This window comes from Protobothrops mucrosquamatus, unplaced genomic scaffold (genome assembly GCF_001527695.2).
Source record: "Protobothrops mucrosquamatus isolate PMUCROS unplaced genomic scaffold, P.Mucros_1.0 scaffold53, whole genome shotgun sequence".
Classification (NCBI taxonomy): domain Eukaryota; kingdom Metazoa; phylum Chordata; class Lepidosauria; order Squamata; family Viperidae; genus Protobothrops; species Protobothrops mucrosquamatus.
Window position 1 is genome coordinate 372,581 of NW_015386434.1, and position 17,654 is coordinate 390,234.

Here is a 17,654-nt window from a genome sequence, read left to right on the forward strand (position 1 = left end):
ACAAAAGGTGAATCACACAACCCTGGGACATTGCAGCCATCATAAATCTGAATCAGTCGCCAAGCATCCAAATTTTGATCACATGACCACGGGGACGCTGCAACAGTTGTAAGTGTGAAAAGCGGTCATAAGCAGTGATGGGATTCCAACATGGGAACAACCGATTCTCTGTGTGGATGCCGCTTCCAGAAGTCCATTCTGGGCATGGGCAACAAAAAATTAGCTCCTGGTTTTGCTGAACTGGTGTGAATCCCACCACTGGTCATAAGTCACTTTTTTCAGTGCCGTTGCAACTTCAAACAGTCACTAAATGAACTGCTGCAAGTCGAGGACTGCCTGTACATAATAAATTATGATTTATTATGATTTATTTCTGTATATATAAGATCATATTTCTGCCTTATATAAAATGTTAAGGCAAAATAAGCCAAGCAAAGGGTATCTTAGCAACAATGTTCTGGTTTCCATAATGTGGTTTGATTTTTGACTTAGCCCTTGCAGCTTGGACATAAACATCAGTGGTTTAATACGTTGCGAGAACATAGCGTTATCAGGATAATGGCCATAGTATTATAATCCCCTTGCAACACTGTGCCTGTTTGATCCCTTCTATTGTCTACAAATAATATGTGATCCACCCTGTACACAAGACACACAACTGAGATTTACGGCATTCCACAGGCTGACGTAATGCACATCACAAATTCTCCACAGCAGGCGAAAGGAGGCTGAAGACATGGGCTGTTTCTGCTGAAAATACTTTTGCATAAGTTTGAACGTTACATTGAGCCATGAACACAGGCTTGCAAACCATAGTTATCGAGTTTGGAGGGGTGCTGAAGAGTAGGCAGAGTGGGGAATTGATGCCACGTGCATCACAGCTTTGCGTCCATGATGTAAATTTCATCCTTTGTGTCATTTGCACAACGATGTCAACGATACACGTGACATAACGTCATTATGGCACATATCGGATGCCTATGGTTGAGTTCCTACACCACGCTAAGCCAAAGCCAAACATATCACATTGTGGCTTAACACGTTGTAGGAACGTATCCTAGATGCAGCGCTCTGAGTACTGAGATGGCATCTTGATGTATTGGATCATTTGTTTTCTTTTTCTGAAAAACCCTCAAGAGGTCTGACGGAGTATGAAACTGCAGTGTAAATACAAAACACCACATATTTCTTACCATTCTTTTGTCATTTGTAAACCTTGTAACAAAGTATTCTTTGTGGTTTTTCCTTGTGTTTGTATACTTTTGAGAATCTTTGGGCATTTTAAGGACTAACACATTTATTAACCTAGGGGATGTCAGTGTCAATGTTCCACTGTTTATAAGGGCTTCAGGTGTGGGCGTGTCGAGTGAGGGGCTTGTGATGGGTCTTGTGATGGGTCAGGTGGGTGTGAGGGGCTTTTGATGGGGCTTGTGATGGGGAGGTTACATCCGGTCAGGGTCCTTGGGGGGTGAACTGCTGGGGGGGAGGGAGGGGGCTTGCATGGGTTGGTGGAGGGTCAGTACTGTCTCTGGTGATGTGGCTGATGTAGGTCGGTTGTAGGTCAATGGGTCTGTTGGTGGAATTGCATGTGGAGTGCCAGGCTTTTATGAACTTGCGAGCATGGCGGGTGGCTGCATGGCCGATGATTTTTGTGTTGCTCCAGTCAAACTGGTGCTGTTTGGTGTCGGGGTGTGTAGCAACAGAAATTTTGGGCTTAATGGTGGTTGTAAGTCAAGGACTACCTGTATTGTGGGAATGCAGCTTTTGTAGAAAATAAGGTTCCTTTGGAACTTAAGGTGTCTTAAGTGCTGACATTAAGTGCTGTAACCAAATGGATCTCTACTCACCCACCTGGTAACACACTGCAATGCTCCATAGGGACCGTTGACTTCAAAGGACGGCCTGGGCTGGATCTCTTCCGCCTGATGAAGTGCTCTTTCCCATGAAATGACGATTCAGATCCGTTTACAGGCTGTATCTGCACCTGTTCTAGACCAATCTGGATATGGCCAACCTGTCCACCAAAACAGAAAACCACCCCAAAGGTTAAATGTCTGAGATTCTCAATCATCCCCAAAGGTTCTTCAGAACTGAAGAAGGGTCTAGGATGAGAAGTGAAAGGTTTTCAAGGAAAAAAAGCATAAGAAAGTCTAGTTGCTGTTTGGAAAAGTGCCTTTGGGACACTTAAAGGTTAATACTGGGTCCAAAAATCCTGTCATTCCACTTCTCCGAAAGCTACTCCCTAGACCAGGGGTAGGCAACCTTGGCTCTTTTATGACTCGTGGACTTCAACTCCCAGAATTCCTGAGCCAGCCACGCTGCGGGGAAAAGGAGAGGTTTCCAAGCTGAGCCAAGCTGGCTCAGGAATTCTGGGAGCTGAAGTCCACCAGTCATAAAAGAGCCAAGGTTGCCTATCCCTGCCCTAGGCAATAATCTTAATTTCTACTGTGTTTTCAGAGGCTTAAGAATTTGTAATTTTGCTTAGGGGCTGCTTTGGGTTTAGGTGAAGGTGGAGTATGCTATTCCTGGTGCTGTTTTTTTCCCCCCCTCAAACCTCTTTCCATCCTTTCAAAGCCTCTCTTTTGGCACACATACACCCCAGTGTGGGTAAATAAAAAACAGAAGTGGCCTCTCCTGTGGTCTTGCCTTGGGATTGAATGGAATTGGGGGAACCTAGAGAGGCTGGACCCCTAGAGAGAAGATTGTGCGGTGAAAGAATTGAGAGAAGATCAGACATTCACATATAACCCTTGGTCACCTCCTAGCTATGAAAGTGCCCGTGCCCTATATGTGCTTTGCAAATTCCTCTGTTCTTTTTCCTTTTGACTGCAGAGAAGGAAAGCTATTTGGAAAGCATATGAGCTGGCAGAACTAGTGAATTTTTTAGAATAAGTTGAGATTATGTCTGCCCAAAATGTTTGAGCAATCAAGAAAACAAGATCCCATCCCAAAAGACAAAACATTTCTTGCTACACTGGAAATAATGTTTGGAAAGGAGGGGTGCTCTCTGAGCATAGCTGTTGTCTTACAGAACTTTTATTACCCAAACTAGGTAATATCATCCGTGCTAGAAAAGGGAGCAAACTGCACTCTCTTCTAGCATTGATGATGTTACCTAGTTGGGTAATGAAACGTCTGCAAGAAAACCACCAAGCTCAGAGAGCACCAAAGACACCTCATTTCAACCCTGAGCTGCAAATATTCATTTTATTGGTATTGTCTAGAAAAGCTTGTGATCAAGACTTCATACTCGTAGTTTCCAACCGTTCCTTTCATGCAGATGTTTGGCAACTTAATGCTTATCGATAACATGGTTAAGCAAAATATTTAACATACACTCCTGGCTGAAAACACCCCATAAATGTCACCACTTTTGGATCCCCTTGATCTGACTATCCACTCTGCAAAGATCACAATATCAGGATTTAAACCCCAATAATATATATATTAAAGATATTGCATCTATGTCACATTATTCACGATTCACATGAAAGCAGTCCATAAAGCCAACTGAAGCGGCACAAAAACATTCACCGGCTAAACTAAGATGATAAATCTAACTATGATAACACCCTCATCACCACCACCGATCAGCTTAAGCCACAAAGACACACTGGGAAAACAGTACGCTACAGGCTTGCAAAATGCAAGAACAGATGAAGTCAAGTCTAACTCTAAAGGAAATACAAAGTAAACGGGATTATTAAATCAGGCCCTCTGCAATACCGCGAAGATATTTTTAGCCACTATAAATATACAATATATAAACCATTTTTAGAGTTTTCTACAAAATCTCAACAATCCTTCAGTAAAAAAGGATGTAGGACACTCATCTCTGTAATTTCACTCTTATGCAAATCCACTTTAGAGAAGAAAGCTAGAAATACAACTTTCGTTTAAAGATTTCTATACCAACCAGTCACCCAAACAAACTCTTCCAGGATAGAGAACAGCTGTCTGCATTAATGTGATTTACAACCTACATTACATATGTGTTATAATTTATACAGACTCACACATACCACACACATTCCTTGCCTTTGCTTACAACCGAGATGTGTCATTAACACAGCACAGCTCCAAGCAGTCCATAAGATATAAGCTTAAAAGTAAGAGAGCCATTCTCTCCTACATCACAAGATTATTTAGCCAAAGCAGGAAATGTTTGGAAATAAAACAAAACTCTTTCAGACATTTTAACTTGTGTTTTGGCATTCTAACCAACGCATCTGATCTAAATCCTCATCCTTTTAGGCATGTGGTGATTGTAAACCTTAGGAATGGAAGCTGTAACCTTAAGAGCAACCCAGCAAGACTTAAGTGTATTATTCTCGCAGTTAGGACCCAACTCCTAGGAAGAGTGTCCTACTAAACCCTTGGTACAGTGCCTGAGTTCATGCAGCATGCTCTTCCTAAAGGTGTGTTTCTCAACCTGTGCGATTTTAAGATTGCTAGAGCTGAGGAATTCTGGAGTTGAAGTCCCCAAAGCTTAAAGTTGCCAAGGTTGAGAAACACCATCCTAAATTGAGAAAACCATGTTATGGATAAGCACAACGATCCATAATGAGGTTTTGTTTGTGATGCCACTTCAGGCTCTCCCTGATCAAGCCATCAATGAAACAAATGAAACGAACAAGGCTTACATTTTCCAAGATGACCAAAGGCTTCAAAGCCTTTGGTCATCTCTATGGAGATTCTCAACCACCCAGGGTGCTTGGACTTTATTTATTTTTTTGCCTTGAAAATGTTTTCGCTTCTCATCCAAGAAGTTTCTTGAGTTCAGAATGGAAGAAGCTTCCTGGATGTGAAGCGAAAAACGTTTTCAAGGGGTAAAAAAAAAACAAACCCCAGAAAAAGGCTGTATCTCATTAGAGAAGCCCGCAGAGCAGGGGTCTTCAAACTTGGACTTCAATTCCCAGAAGGCATGCTGGCCGAGGAATTCTGGGAGCTGAAGTCCACAAGTCTTAAAGGTTGTCAAGGTTGCAGACCCCTGCTTTAGGGTCTTTGACAAAGGTTATCTGGAGGCTTTGGGGAGGAGCTTTCCAAACATGCAAACGTAGAGTAGCTATGCAGAGACATGTTCCAAGGAATATCCCCTCTCCACATAGTAATTAAAGATCCAAGAACAGGTGGGACTTTGGTCATGTTTCTTCATGCAGTTTCCACAGAATAGAGGTGGAGGGCTGACTTGGCTGAACATTCTTCGCTGAGCTCTCCACAAAAGACGGAGGGGGGAGGGAAGCACAGAGGCAGAGAATAAGCATGGAATGCTGCTTATTTGTGCCATCAAAATGCCCATTCTGCCCCCTTGCTTACTTTATGCAGCGTGCAGACACTAGCCAAAAGGAGTGGGATTCTGCAGGAACGGCCTGATGTTTTGATGGAGGCTATCGTTCTTTGGCACCACTACAATTCACCCTCTAACATGGGGCTGCCCCCGAAAAGCATCGGGAAACTCCAGTTGGTTCAAAAATGCAGCAGTCCGCATGGTTTTGTGCAGACCTCCGGGTGCCCACGTGTCACCTCTCCTACTCCAGGACTTGTACTGGTTGCTGATTTTCTTCCAGGTGCAATTCAAGGTGTTGGTTGTCATCTTTAAAGCCCTCCATGGCATGAAATCAGGTTATCTGAGGGACCGTCTCCTGCCAGTCATATCCACCCAACCCACTAGAGCGGGACGGCAAGGAATGTTGTGGGTCCCGTCCCCTAAGGAGACACATCTGGCAGGACCCAGAAGGAGGGCCTTCTCCGTGGTGGCTCCCTCTCTTTGGAATATCATCCCTGCGGAAATTAGACTGGCCCTCACTTTGACACTCTTTCATAAGACCTTGAAGACTTGGTTCTGCCAGCGGGCCTGGGGAACCCAGAGTGTGATGGAGCCCATCAAATGGCTTATTTGGTTGTGTGCTGTCGCCAGGGAGGGGGAGGGGATAGGTGAGAATGGGTTATTGCTTTTTTTATTTTTTATACTGTGTTTTTGTTGTCTATAAGTCGCCTAGAGTCGCTGTGAGCGAGTAGGCGGCTATATAAATTTTCTAAATCAAATCAAAATGTAAGAAAATCCTTTCAGTTGGAAAGGAAACACATCATCGAAAAAGCCAAGGCGACTTGCTTCACCCCTTGGGGTTATGCGACATCAAGTCAGTGTCCCATTTTAGTGGGCACATACAGGCAGCCCTCAATCTATCCACCAGTCTTTTAATGTCCAGTTGGATTTTTAATCACCTCAGAAAAGGCGCTTTGTAGCTCGTGAGGCGCTTCCGGCTGTCGTAAAATGCCATGCTGCCCCATGGTCACATGATAACATTCGGAAACTTGCCGACTGCTTCACATTTACAATTAGATGCAGTATCCCACAACCACGTGACCCCAATTTGTGTCTTTTTTGCTGGTATTTGGCAAAAAGCGCCCCTCAAGAGGATAGATTTGGGCTTACGACTGAGCTAATGACGCTTGTAAAAATGGTCCTAAAATCGGGTCAACACGGAGGTCCGGATTTACAATCCTCATGAGTTCCAACCAAAATTTCAGTTCCAATTGGGGCCATAAATCAAGGATTACCTGTACATACCCTTTTCTGCAGAATGATGCTTCGCACGTTACACTAAGCGTTACATTTTCCTTGGTCTGGGTTTACCGTAGTGTAGTTTTGGTGTATTGTGAGAATACAACCAAACGTTTCTTCTAAGAAAGGTAGTTTTCTAAGTGAACGAAATTATGAGTAGAGAGAAACATGATCGCTCCCCGGGGCCAGAAGAGGCAACGCCAGACAGGAATAATCTATATGGGAATGAGACCTCCCACCAATTTTTCTACTGTGTCGTTTTTCTAGACAGTGCAATTAAATTTAAAACACGCATAAGCTGCGTTACTCCAGCAGGGTTATCCGTGATTAACTGTACTATGCTTTCCCCCAATAATTCTGTTTCCTTTGTAGGAAACCCTGATCCAAACAAACAAAGAGCCAAGTCTGAGTTCAGGCAACATGTAAGGCTAAAATAGGGCGACTGAATTTCTCAAGTAAGTAAGCCAGTTTAATTTGCTTAACTGGCCAATTTAATTTGTCAAGTAAGTGAGCCGACTGACCTCAAATAAGGTAAATTCTTCTCTGACTTGATCTTAACTTCTGGTGAATTCCAGAAAGAAATTATTGGAGGATTAGTAGGATGAAATGGATGCCATCATTACAATCATTTGTTTAGTGTAGTTACGATGGAACTGAAAAAAGTGACTTATGACCATTTTGTTCACCTAGGACCATTGCAGCATCTCCGTGGTCATGTGATCAATATTCGGGCGCTTGGCAACTGGCATGTACTTATGACGGTTGCAGGGTCTCGGCGTCATGTGTTCACCATTTATAACTTCCCAGTCGGTTTCGGACAAGCAAAGACAATCAGGGTAGCCAGATTCACTTAACAACCGCATGACTTGCTCAACTGCAGCGATTCGTTTAACAACTGGGCAAGAACGATCATAAAATGTTAAGTGCAACTCATTTAGCAACTGTCTTGCTTATGTTGGTCTCAATTGTAGTCACAAATCAAGGATTACTGGTACTCAATCACCATTACTTTCTGCTTATTCTAATTTGTAAAAATAGATTCATAGACAGAGAAAAAAAAACCAGAAGACATTTAAGTTCAGGATATGGCTACTGGAGAGAACCCAGTTTCAGTTGCCTTGATGCCTTTCTTTTTCCATCACCAAAGCAGCGCCCTGGTGGTGCAGTGGTTAGAATGCAGTACTGCAGGCAAACTCTGCCCGCAGTCTGAAGTTCGATCCTGAAAAACAGAATAACAAGGTTGGAAGGGAGCTTGGAGGTCTTCCAGCCCAACTCCCTGCTTGAGCAGGAGACCTCATACCATTCCAGACAAATGGTTTTCCAATTGCTTCTTAAAAATCTCCAGTGTCGGAGCACCCAAAACATCTAGGGCAAGTTGTTCCACTGATTGTTCTCACTGTTACAAAATTTCTCCTTAGTTCTAGGTTGGTGACCGGACTCAAGATTGACCCAGCCTTGAATCCTTGATAAAATGAGGACCCAGATTGTCTGGGGGCAAGTTGTTCCACTGATTGTTCTCACTGTTAGAAAATTTCTCCTTAGTTCTAGGTTGGTGACCGGGCTCAAGGTTGACCCAGCCTTGAATCCTTGGTAAAATGAGGACCCAGATTGTTGGAGGCAAAATGCTGACTCTGTACACAGCTTAGAGAGGGCTATAAAACACTACGGAACAGTATCTAAGTCAAAGTGCTATTGCTATTGCTTTTACAAAATTGGGATCAGCTTCTTAGAGCCTACAGCTGTCCCAAGTTATATTATGTTCTCTATTGCAAGTCTAGGAGTACTTTTCAAGATGCGTAGTTTTTCCCTCCGTCTGCTCTCTGCCAACGCTGATGCAGTTAGCAAGGCTGGAAGGGGACCAGCAATAGGAGCTGGTCCATGTTTCTTGCTCCAGTGGTTAACTCATTGTGTAGCCCATGTTATTTGATTTATGTATGGTGCACAGATGTCATAAGTGTAACTGCTCTTCACAATCATGGCTTTATTCTTCCCCAGATGGAATTCCTATTAAAAGTTACACCACGTCTTGGAAGAGAAAGAAGGGTCAAACAACCGACTTAAAACAGGGGAGGTATTTTCAATATCAGATGGAGGAATGCAGCAAACCACAATGTCCTTGAGATTTTCTTATTCCTCTCCTTAACTTTCTGGGACTGAAGCTGATTGCGTAGGGGGGAAAAAAATATTACACTTGTATATACAGTTCCCGAGTTACCACTATGTTTGGGACCAGAATTTCCACTGCGCTTGTTAAGCGAGTTACTCTCAATTTTATGATACTTTCTGTCACAGTTACTAAAAGCACATCGCTGAGGCTGTCAAGTGACTCATACAGTCGTTATGTGAATCTGGCATTATGTGAACCTTGACTTTGCTTATGAGAAAAGTCACAAAAGCTGATCACGTGACCCCCCGGGACACTGCAACCTTCATGAATATAAGCCAGACACCAAGTGCCCAAGAGGATGTTGCAACAGTCGTGCAAAAAGCAGTCATAAGTCGCTTTTTTTGAGCACCGTCGTAACTCTGAACGGTCATCAGAACAAGAGTTGCAGGTTGAGGACTCCCTATACAGCACGTAGTATGAAGCAGCTTGTTTGCTGCACTATTTTGTGACTCAATTCTTTTGGGGTGCTTTCGTTTCTTTATCCAAAAATGTTACTGTCATATGTCTGATTAACGAAACACTTAAAAGGACTTTCAGGCAAATACGTCGACCATGGCACCTGGGTCCGGATAGTGGTAGGCCCAGCGGTTCAAGTGAGAGCGCCCTTGGTTGAGAAAAAAAATCAGCTTCTCCGGGTCTCCATCGAAGGTTGCATTGAAGGGTGGTGCAAAAACAGGTGGTGCTTTGACAGTTACAAAGGCAAAAGAAGCCCTTATTTACAAAATATTTAAAAAGATGCCCAAGGAAGGTTCTCCTGCTTGAGCAGGGGGCTGGATAAGAAGACCTCCAAGGTCCCTTCCAGCTGTGTTCTGTTCAAACCCTTATTTGCAAATATATCGCAAAGGCAGCGAAAGAGGTTAGCTTCATCCATCTTTTAATTCTACACTTAACCTTTTGCTTTATAGAGCGCCTTCGCTGTTTTGCTGCTTTCCTGTCTCAGACAATCAATGTTGCCACAGATAAATTCCCACCTGTCTGCTGCTGCTTTATTTTATTTTTTCTTTAATTGAGAGTTCTTTCCATCTCTACCGGCCCAGGAAAGGCAGTTTTGAACGCTCATCAGCTCATGAATGAGCTTAACAAAGGAGGGAGAAAAATGTTGACAGCTTTTCAAACGGGAAAGTAGCCGGATCAGTTCTAAGCGCCAAGAAACTTTTAGTGGTAAGCTGCTTTTCTAACATCAATCAGGGAGCTGCTGAGATGCCATTATCTGATTGCAGGTGCTCACCTAAGGCAGAGTATATATCTCTTTTTCTTAAGCTCTGTCATCTTTCCAAACTAAACTCCACACAGCTTGTTATCCCAAAGGGCAAACAAGGCACAGGGTATAGGTAGGGGAAGGACAGGGAGGGTCCTACACAGACTCATAATATAAGGATTGGAAGTGACCTTAGAAATTATCCAGTCATTGATGTTGAACTTTATAACTGCTGCAAGACTACTAGTAGCTCAATATTGGAAAACGGAACGTTTACCCACTATAGAAGAATGGTCACTTAAAGCAGGGGTAGTCAATCTTGGCTCTTTTATGACTCGTGGACTTCAATTCCCAGAATTCCTGAGCCAGCTTAGCTGGCTCAGGAATTCTGGGAGTTGAAGTCCATGAGTCATAAAAGAGCCAAGGTTGACTACCCCTGACTTAAAGTCTCGAACTTAGCAGAAATGGCCAAGATTTCCGCTTATGTGAAGGGATTATTCACAAGGAAGATATATTTTGGTTTGGAGAAGATGGATAGATTATATTGAGCGTAAATATGGGACCAAAAAATATCATTTGGGTTTTGAGTGAATTTTAGAGTATTATTGTTGTATAAAGAATAGTTTACTTAGAGTATTATTGTTGTATAATAGAATAGTTTACTTAGTACTATTTTTAGTTATTAAAGTGATGTTATTATTATTGTTTTTAATAACTGTATATTTGTTTAAAAGAGAGTTAAAGGAGGTTATAGATATGTTATTTTAATAGTTGATTAATGTTAGATTATGATTATTTTATTGTTAACCCTGTGATTGGCACTGGGAAGTGAGGGGGGAGGGAGGGGGGAGTGGAAGGGTGGGTTGGGGAAGGGGGGATTTATATTGTAAAATTTTATAAAATTTTCAATAAAAAAAAAGAAAGAAAAAAGAAATTATCCAGTCCAAGCTCCAGCTCATGCAGAATCTACTCTAGGTAGTCTACAGCTTATGATCACAATGGAGTCCAGGATTCCCCTTGCTAAGCAAGACGGTTGCGACGTGACTTTTGCCCCATTTCATGACCTGGTCATAGTTGTAAAATGAATCACAGCAGTTAAGTTAGTGACGTGGTTGTTAGCTGAATCTGGATTCCCCATTGACTTCACTCATCAGAAAGTCACGCAAAAGGGGATCACAGGACCCTGGGACACTGCAACCGTCATAAATAGGAGCCAGTTGCCAAGTGACTGTACGGATGCTGCAACGGTCATAAGTGTGAAAAATAGTCCTACTGTAAATCTCTTTTTTCAGTGCTGTTATAACTTCGGTCACTAAACAAATCGTTATAAGTCAAGAGCAATCTATACCACAGCATCCCTACCAGGACTTCCAGTCTCTGAAATATTCCCTCTGAAGAAGAGTTCACCCCTGGTATAGGCTTTCCTGCTTGAGCAAGGAGTTGGACTAGAAGACCTCCAAGGTCCCTTCCAACTTTACTCTGTAACACGTCTAGCCAAAATGGTGCAATTTGCATAGAGAGTATTAAAAAGCTGGCTAAGAAAATTCCAAAGTTTGCAAAAGAAAAGAGAGAGAGAATTCCTCAACTCTGATTGGAAATTGAATATGGCCATTACCACACTCAGTTTTCATTCAAGAGTTTAGGAATTATCTCTTTCTGCCTCGTGTCTGGTTAGCTGAACAGGAATCTCTATTTCAATATGCAATTGCAAGTCCCCAGTGTTTTGTCAACACAAATGAGCAACTTTTCTGCCTAAGGAGATGAACCCCAGCCTTCCTGTTCATTCCCTTGAATCTTTGTCTCTATCCTACAGACATCCACACTTTGCAAGGCTGTCCCTTCCTCTACCTATTCTCCCCCCCCACACACACACACATCCCAATGACAACAGGTTAATGTAGATAACTACCAGTCCACCACAGGTGCTGAGTGAAGCAAAAGAGTCATGACTGCGGTTTAGCACGTGGCCCGTGTAGAAGCAAAGCTGGTCTACGGCCCGATGTTGGTGGATTCTTTGGCTCTCGTCAATTTCTTCTACGGAGAAACCAGGAGCCAAAAACCGGTCATCGTGGTGGAGCATCAGGTAGAGATCAGAGGTAGGATGAAGCCCAGCACGGACAGGAAGGCGAATAAGCAATTGGGCAACATCTTCCTCCAACTGTAGGGACCCAGAACGTCGTCTCCGAGCCTTGTTAGGGCCGCTTTTGGGGGGTTGAAGAAAATGGACTCTGTCAAGAGGAATCTGCTCCGGAATCACCACAGCCAGCTTTGCGACAGCTGCAAAGGACAAAGAGAAGGAGGTTGATATCAGAAAGCATCCAGGTACCCCATCTCCCACAATTAAAGCAACTTTCTTCCTCTCATTTGATAACATTCAGAGCTCAGGAGGAGTCTGAACGAATCTAAGCTGAAGTCCAGAATCTCTTGTCAGATCAAGGCTGGAGAAAGAGCCCCTGACCAGATAGTAAATGAATGAGGAAGCACTAAGTGGAATCTCCCATGCCAATAGTGGCCCTGTAGAACTTTCTGCTGGGCATTCTAGATTTATTTATTTAGCATATGACACACAAGGCCAGGGAGGCTATAATGTTATGGACCCAGTAGAAGTCCTGGCTGGGCTTTCTAGAGATGTTCCACTTCTGGTGAGAGCAGCCAAATCTTCCTGTCCTACAATTATCTTCAAACACAAAGGAACTTGACAGCATACGGTGCAACTGTACAGCAAAACAGCTAAAGGAGACTCAAGTACACATACAGATAATCAGACTAGAATAGAATAGTAGATTTGGAGAACACCAGATGGGGAAAAATGGCTTTCAATCAAAGTAGAAAGGAGGGCAAGCATCCCATGATAAATATTCTCAAAATGAACCAAACTATGACAGGGCAATGATGGCTGTCAGATGGTACTAATAATAAGTCAACATTTGTTCATTTCAACATATAAAAGGATGGTTACATGTAAATCTTGAGGATAACGTTCAGCTGACCCATTAATAAACGATTCGTGCAGTGATTAGCAACTGTTCTATTTATGTGGAACAACAACAACAACAACAACAACAACAACAACAACAACAACAATAATAATAATAATAATAATAATAATAATAATAATAAAAAAAAAAGTTGGAAGGGACCTTGGAGGTCATGTGGTCCAACCCCAGTGTTGGAACATTCACAACTTCTGGAGACAAGTAGTACCACTGGTTAATTGTTCTGACTGTCAGGAAATTTCTCCTTAGTTCAAAGAGAGAAGCAACCTGGAACTAAGAAGAAATTTCCTGACAGTCAGAACAATTAACCAGTGGAACGACTTGCCTCCAGAAGTGGTGAATGCTCCAACACTGGAAGTTTTCAAGAAGAGACTGGACAGCCATTTGTCCGAAATGGTATAGGGTTTCCTGCCTGAGCAGGGGGTTGGACTAGATGGCCTCCAGGGTCCCTTCCAACTTTATTATTATTATTATTATTATTATTATTATTATTATTATTATTATTATTATTATTATTATTATTATTATTATTATTATTATTATTAATTTCAAGTGGGTTCCTTCCGTGGAACCAGGATTCTGATCGGCCAGCCGGGAGAAGCCAGTCCAGGTAGCCACAGTTTTAACTTGCCTCCCGTTTTGCAACAGCAAAAGGGACACGGAAGAGGGGAAACCCACCCCCAACCACAGGTAGAGGCACTTCAAGACCCCCACACGCGCGGACGAGGGACGACGGCGGCGGACGAGAAGCGCTTCGCAAAAGCAATTTTGCACCGGTCCATCTCTCTCTCTCTCTCTCTCTCTCTCTCTCTCTGTGTGTGTGTGTGTGTGTGTGTGTATGTGTGTGTGTGTAGAGGGATGTACGTGTTTCACTTTGAGAGCGGGCAACTAAATTCCATTCTGGATGTGTGCCGTTGTGCCCGCAGTAAAAAAATAAAATAAAGATGACAATCAAGGTTATCCTATCTTATCTCATCTTAAACTCCAGACAGCTTTTATCCCAAAGGACAAATAAGGCACAAGGGTATATAGATCTAGGTAGGGAACAGACAGGGAAGGTCCTTTCGCCGCCTCTTGATTCTGGAAACAGAGGCATCCCTTTTGGATAAAGGGGGGGGGACACAAAAAATGGGACCCCCGTCTAGAGCAGGAGACGGGGGCGCGGAGGGAGGGAGGGGAAGGAAGAAAACGTGGAAGGAAGACGCGCGCGGCTGGGCTTTGCAACCCCCTCGCATCTTGGGAGCCAGGCAAAGGGGCTTTGCAAAAAAAGCCCCCCACCCACCCACCCACCCCCGACCAGGCGCATCTTCCAAGAGGCGTTTCACAGGCGGTTGCCCACCGCTTTCCCGAGGATCCCAGAGCTAGCCAAGATGCTCCGGGACGGAGAAGTCTCCTTACCTGTCTGGGGAGCCGCTTGGCCAAGGACGAGCAGCAGGGCGAAGAGCGGGGGCGAGCTCCAGACGAGCAGGAAGGGGCCGTCGAACATTTTAACGGGGGTCGGGGGGGGCCCGGGAGCTGGGCTGCAGGAGCCGGGAGAGCGAGGGAGGCAGCCAGGCAGCAGCAGCAGCAGCTCGGCCGGGAGGAATCGCCAAACCCTCCCAGGCTTCGGGGGGAAAAAAAATAATAATAATTAGCGCTACAGACAAACTCAACGTGCTTTGCAGAAAGGGAGGAAAGGGGAGGGGAGGGGAGGAGAGGAAAGGAAAGGGGGGGAGCATCTCTTCTCCCCCCCCCCCTTCCCCGACTGATTGGAGCTTAATCTGCCGGAGCTACACCTCCTGCCCGCTGATTGGTCGTGGGAATGGAACACGGCCGGGTAAATAGCGAGCTTGTAAACTGAGCTGCGGTACACGTGGGTGGCGGGTGGAAGGCCGAGGGACGGCGGCAGGGGGCGCCCGAGAGGCGGAGTGAGGAGACGCGGGGAGCCCGCGGCTGTTCTCAGCACCAACCATTCCTGGCTTGGCGTTTTGCCTTCCAGCCTTGATCTGCAGATGTTCAGGCAGGTGAAGGGACCAGTCTTTTCTTCCCCGCACCTATTTGGGGGGTCTGTTTGGATTGGGACAGCGTAAGAGAACTGTGGTTTGCTTAATGGCGGTTTACTGGTTGAGCCGGAGCTGGCTCAGTTCCCAGGGCTTGTCCTTTGTGCTTAATCACGGTTTGTTGGATTAACCCAGTTTGCGATAATGCGACGCGGCGAAGGAAGCACGAAGGAGCCCCCTCTATTTTAGCCGGCAGGGTTTTGTGTAAATTCATCCATGGGGCTAGGAGGTGAATCCTGAAAGGTGGGTTAATTCAGCAAACTGGGTTAGGCTACCCGTGGATAAGTGTGCTGAGTGAACACAGCCTGGAAGTAAATCTGAATGGCTTTCTAGATATGCAGCAGCAATGATAGCCAAGTGTTTCAGCAGTTTACCTCTTGAACTCTGAAACCCTAGTTTGTTGCATCAGCCACAACCTCTGACTTTACATGTTGAATTAGACCAGCCTCTCCTAACTGGATGCCTTCTTTATATTACACCGCAACGTATCTGGAGGGCATAACGTGAGGAAATGCTGCGGTAAAACTTTAAATGGATGGCTTGCAAAGTATTAAGGCCGGCCACGTTGATGGCTTCCTGCCATCTACTCTGCTTCGCTTTGGTTAATAATTAGCAGGCCCCTCTGAAATTAGAATTGAGTGCAGCGTTTGATCCAGCCGCTACTTTGTGCAGGGAAAGCCTTTCAAGGGATGGAGAAACTGGTGTGAGGTTGTGTTGCCACAAAAGCATCTCAAAAAAAGCCTTGCAACTAGAAAGGGTTAAATGCACAGGAGCACTGAGAGAACGAAAAGATGTCTACTTTGCTGGGGTGCAGAATAAGAATAAGAATAAGAATAAGAATAAGAATAAGAATAAGAATAAGAATAAGAATAAGAATTAGAATAGAATAGAATAGAATAGAATAGAATAGAATAGAATAGAATAGAATAGAATAGAATAGAATAGAATAGAATAGAATTAGAATAGAATAAGGAACGGAATAGACTATGGAATGGAATGGAATAGAGCTGGAAGAGACCTTGGAGGTCTTCTAGTCCAGCCCCCTGCTCAAGCAGGAGAACCTATACCATCTCAGACAAGCGACTGTCTTGCCTCTTCTTAAAAACCTCCAGTGATGGAGCGCCCACGATTTCTGGTGGCAAGCTGGTCCACTGGTTGATTGTCCTCACTGTCAGGAAGTTTCTCCTTAATTCCAGGTTTAGATCTGCCTTGCTCCAATTAACCCCTTGGGCTGGGAAATAGATGCAGGTTTTTTTTTTCTCCAGCTTAGTGCATTGTGCAAATCCATGGTGCTTATTGATTCGGTGTGTCCTGCAAAAGCAAAGTTGGTTTAAACCATGCTCCAGCTAACCACAATTGGCACATGCAGCCTGTGACATGCCGAGAGGACGTTTCACAGACGGCCACCAAATGGCTTGGCCTCCTGCTTCTTTCGCTGATCCACACAACTGACTACGCCTCCAATGTCTTCCTTTCCCCCCCCCCCCTTCTCAGTGTGGTAATTCACACCTATCAGACCTTCACGTCTATGGAGATTCTCCGTCACCCAGGTGAGGCTTGTCCCAAAGGTGCTTTTTTCTTTTTTCTTTTTTTAAAGAAGGCAACTGGATTTTCTTGGTTTTTCCTTGAAGACATTTCGCTTCTCATCCAAGACGCATCTTCAGTTCTTAAGAAGCTTCTTGGATGAGAAGCGAAACATCTTCAAGGAGAAACAAAAGAAAGTCTACGTTGCCTTTTGAAAAAATACCTTTGGGACTATCAGACCTTCAGTTCCAGCTCTGGACTGTCATGGGATACTTGAGTCATTTGTAAGTGGTAGACTTTCCCCCCCCCCTTTTTTTTTTTAGAAATATCATCTTCCTCTGCTCCTTTTTTCAAATTTTTATTTCATCCTTCCTCTTGAAACACCCTCAAGAGAAGCCAAGCTTTGCAGCTACGACTGCAAAATTAATAACCCCTTAGAGATGTTGAACACATGTTATAAACATCTTTGCGAGAAGAAGCTCTTTGGCTCGTGGAGAGTTAACTTGGATCGCCATCAAAGTATTTTCCTATACAGCTCTTCTCCTCTAGATACCATCGTTGGCTTCCTCTCAAAGGGATATATACATTCTCATGTACTTGTGACAGTGATGCTTCTGAAACAGATTGGTTGAGTTGTTGTCCATTGCTATGAGGGAAGGGAAAGTCTTAGCAGAGATTAACAACTTGATCAGAAGTCCAAAAACAGTGGATTGCTGGTCACATAAGGACTGAATTTTACAAAACACGCTAAACTTGAATCAGCCAAGCACAATTGCTGTGTTCGTGTACAACAGAGAAAAGGTGTCTGCCTTGATCTACTCGAACGTTTGTTAATCCTCAGTGAAATCAACTCTGATTGTTCCTTGGAAAGACAGATGCTGAAGCTGAAACTCTGTTGGTCACTTAATACAAAGCAAAGAGCAGATTTCTTTCAGTCAACTTCATAGGATATTCCAGAGCTTCCCATGCAGAGCAGTGTAGCTTTACTACCACCTGGTGATCATTTTCAGCAATACTAAACCATTTACTAAGACTATCTATGGAGATTCTCAGTCATGGCTGTCCCAAAGGTGCTTTTTCAAGAAGCAACTGGACTTCCTTTGTTTTTCCGTTGAAGACGTTTCGCTTCTCATCCGAGACGCTTCCTCAGTTCTTCAGTCCAGTA

The 17,654-nt window shown here is 44.0% G+C and overlaps 1 protein-coding gene across 1 annotated transcript in view; it reads right to left on the reverse strand.

Annotated features, from left to right (window-relative positions):
• ADAMTS17 (ADAM metallopeptidase with thrombospondin type 1 motif 17) overlaps window positions 1-14,412 on the reverse strand; it is an 86,426-nt gene extending 72,014 nt beyond the window's left edge. The window contains exons 1-3 of the mRNA XM_029283311.1: window positions 14,325-14,412; window positions 11,840-12,207; window positions 1,852-2,014 (exon numbers count right to left, since the gene is read on the reverse strand). Coding sequence (XP_029139144.1) covers window positions 1,852-2,014; window positions 11,840-12,207; window positions 14,325-14,412 — 619 coding nt within the window. The remainder of the gene's footprint in view (window positions 1-1,851; window positions 2,015-11,839; window positions 12,208-14,324) is intronic.
• Window positions 14,413-17,654: the final 3,242 nt, after the last annotated feature.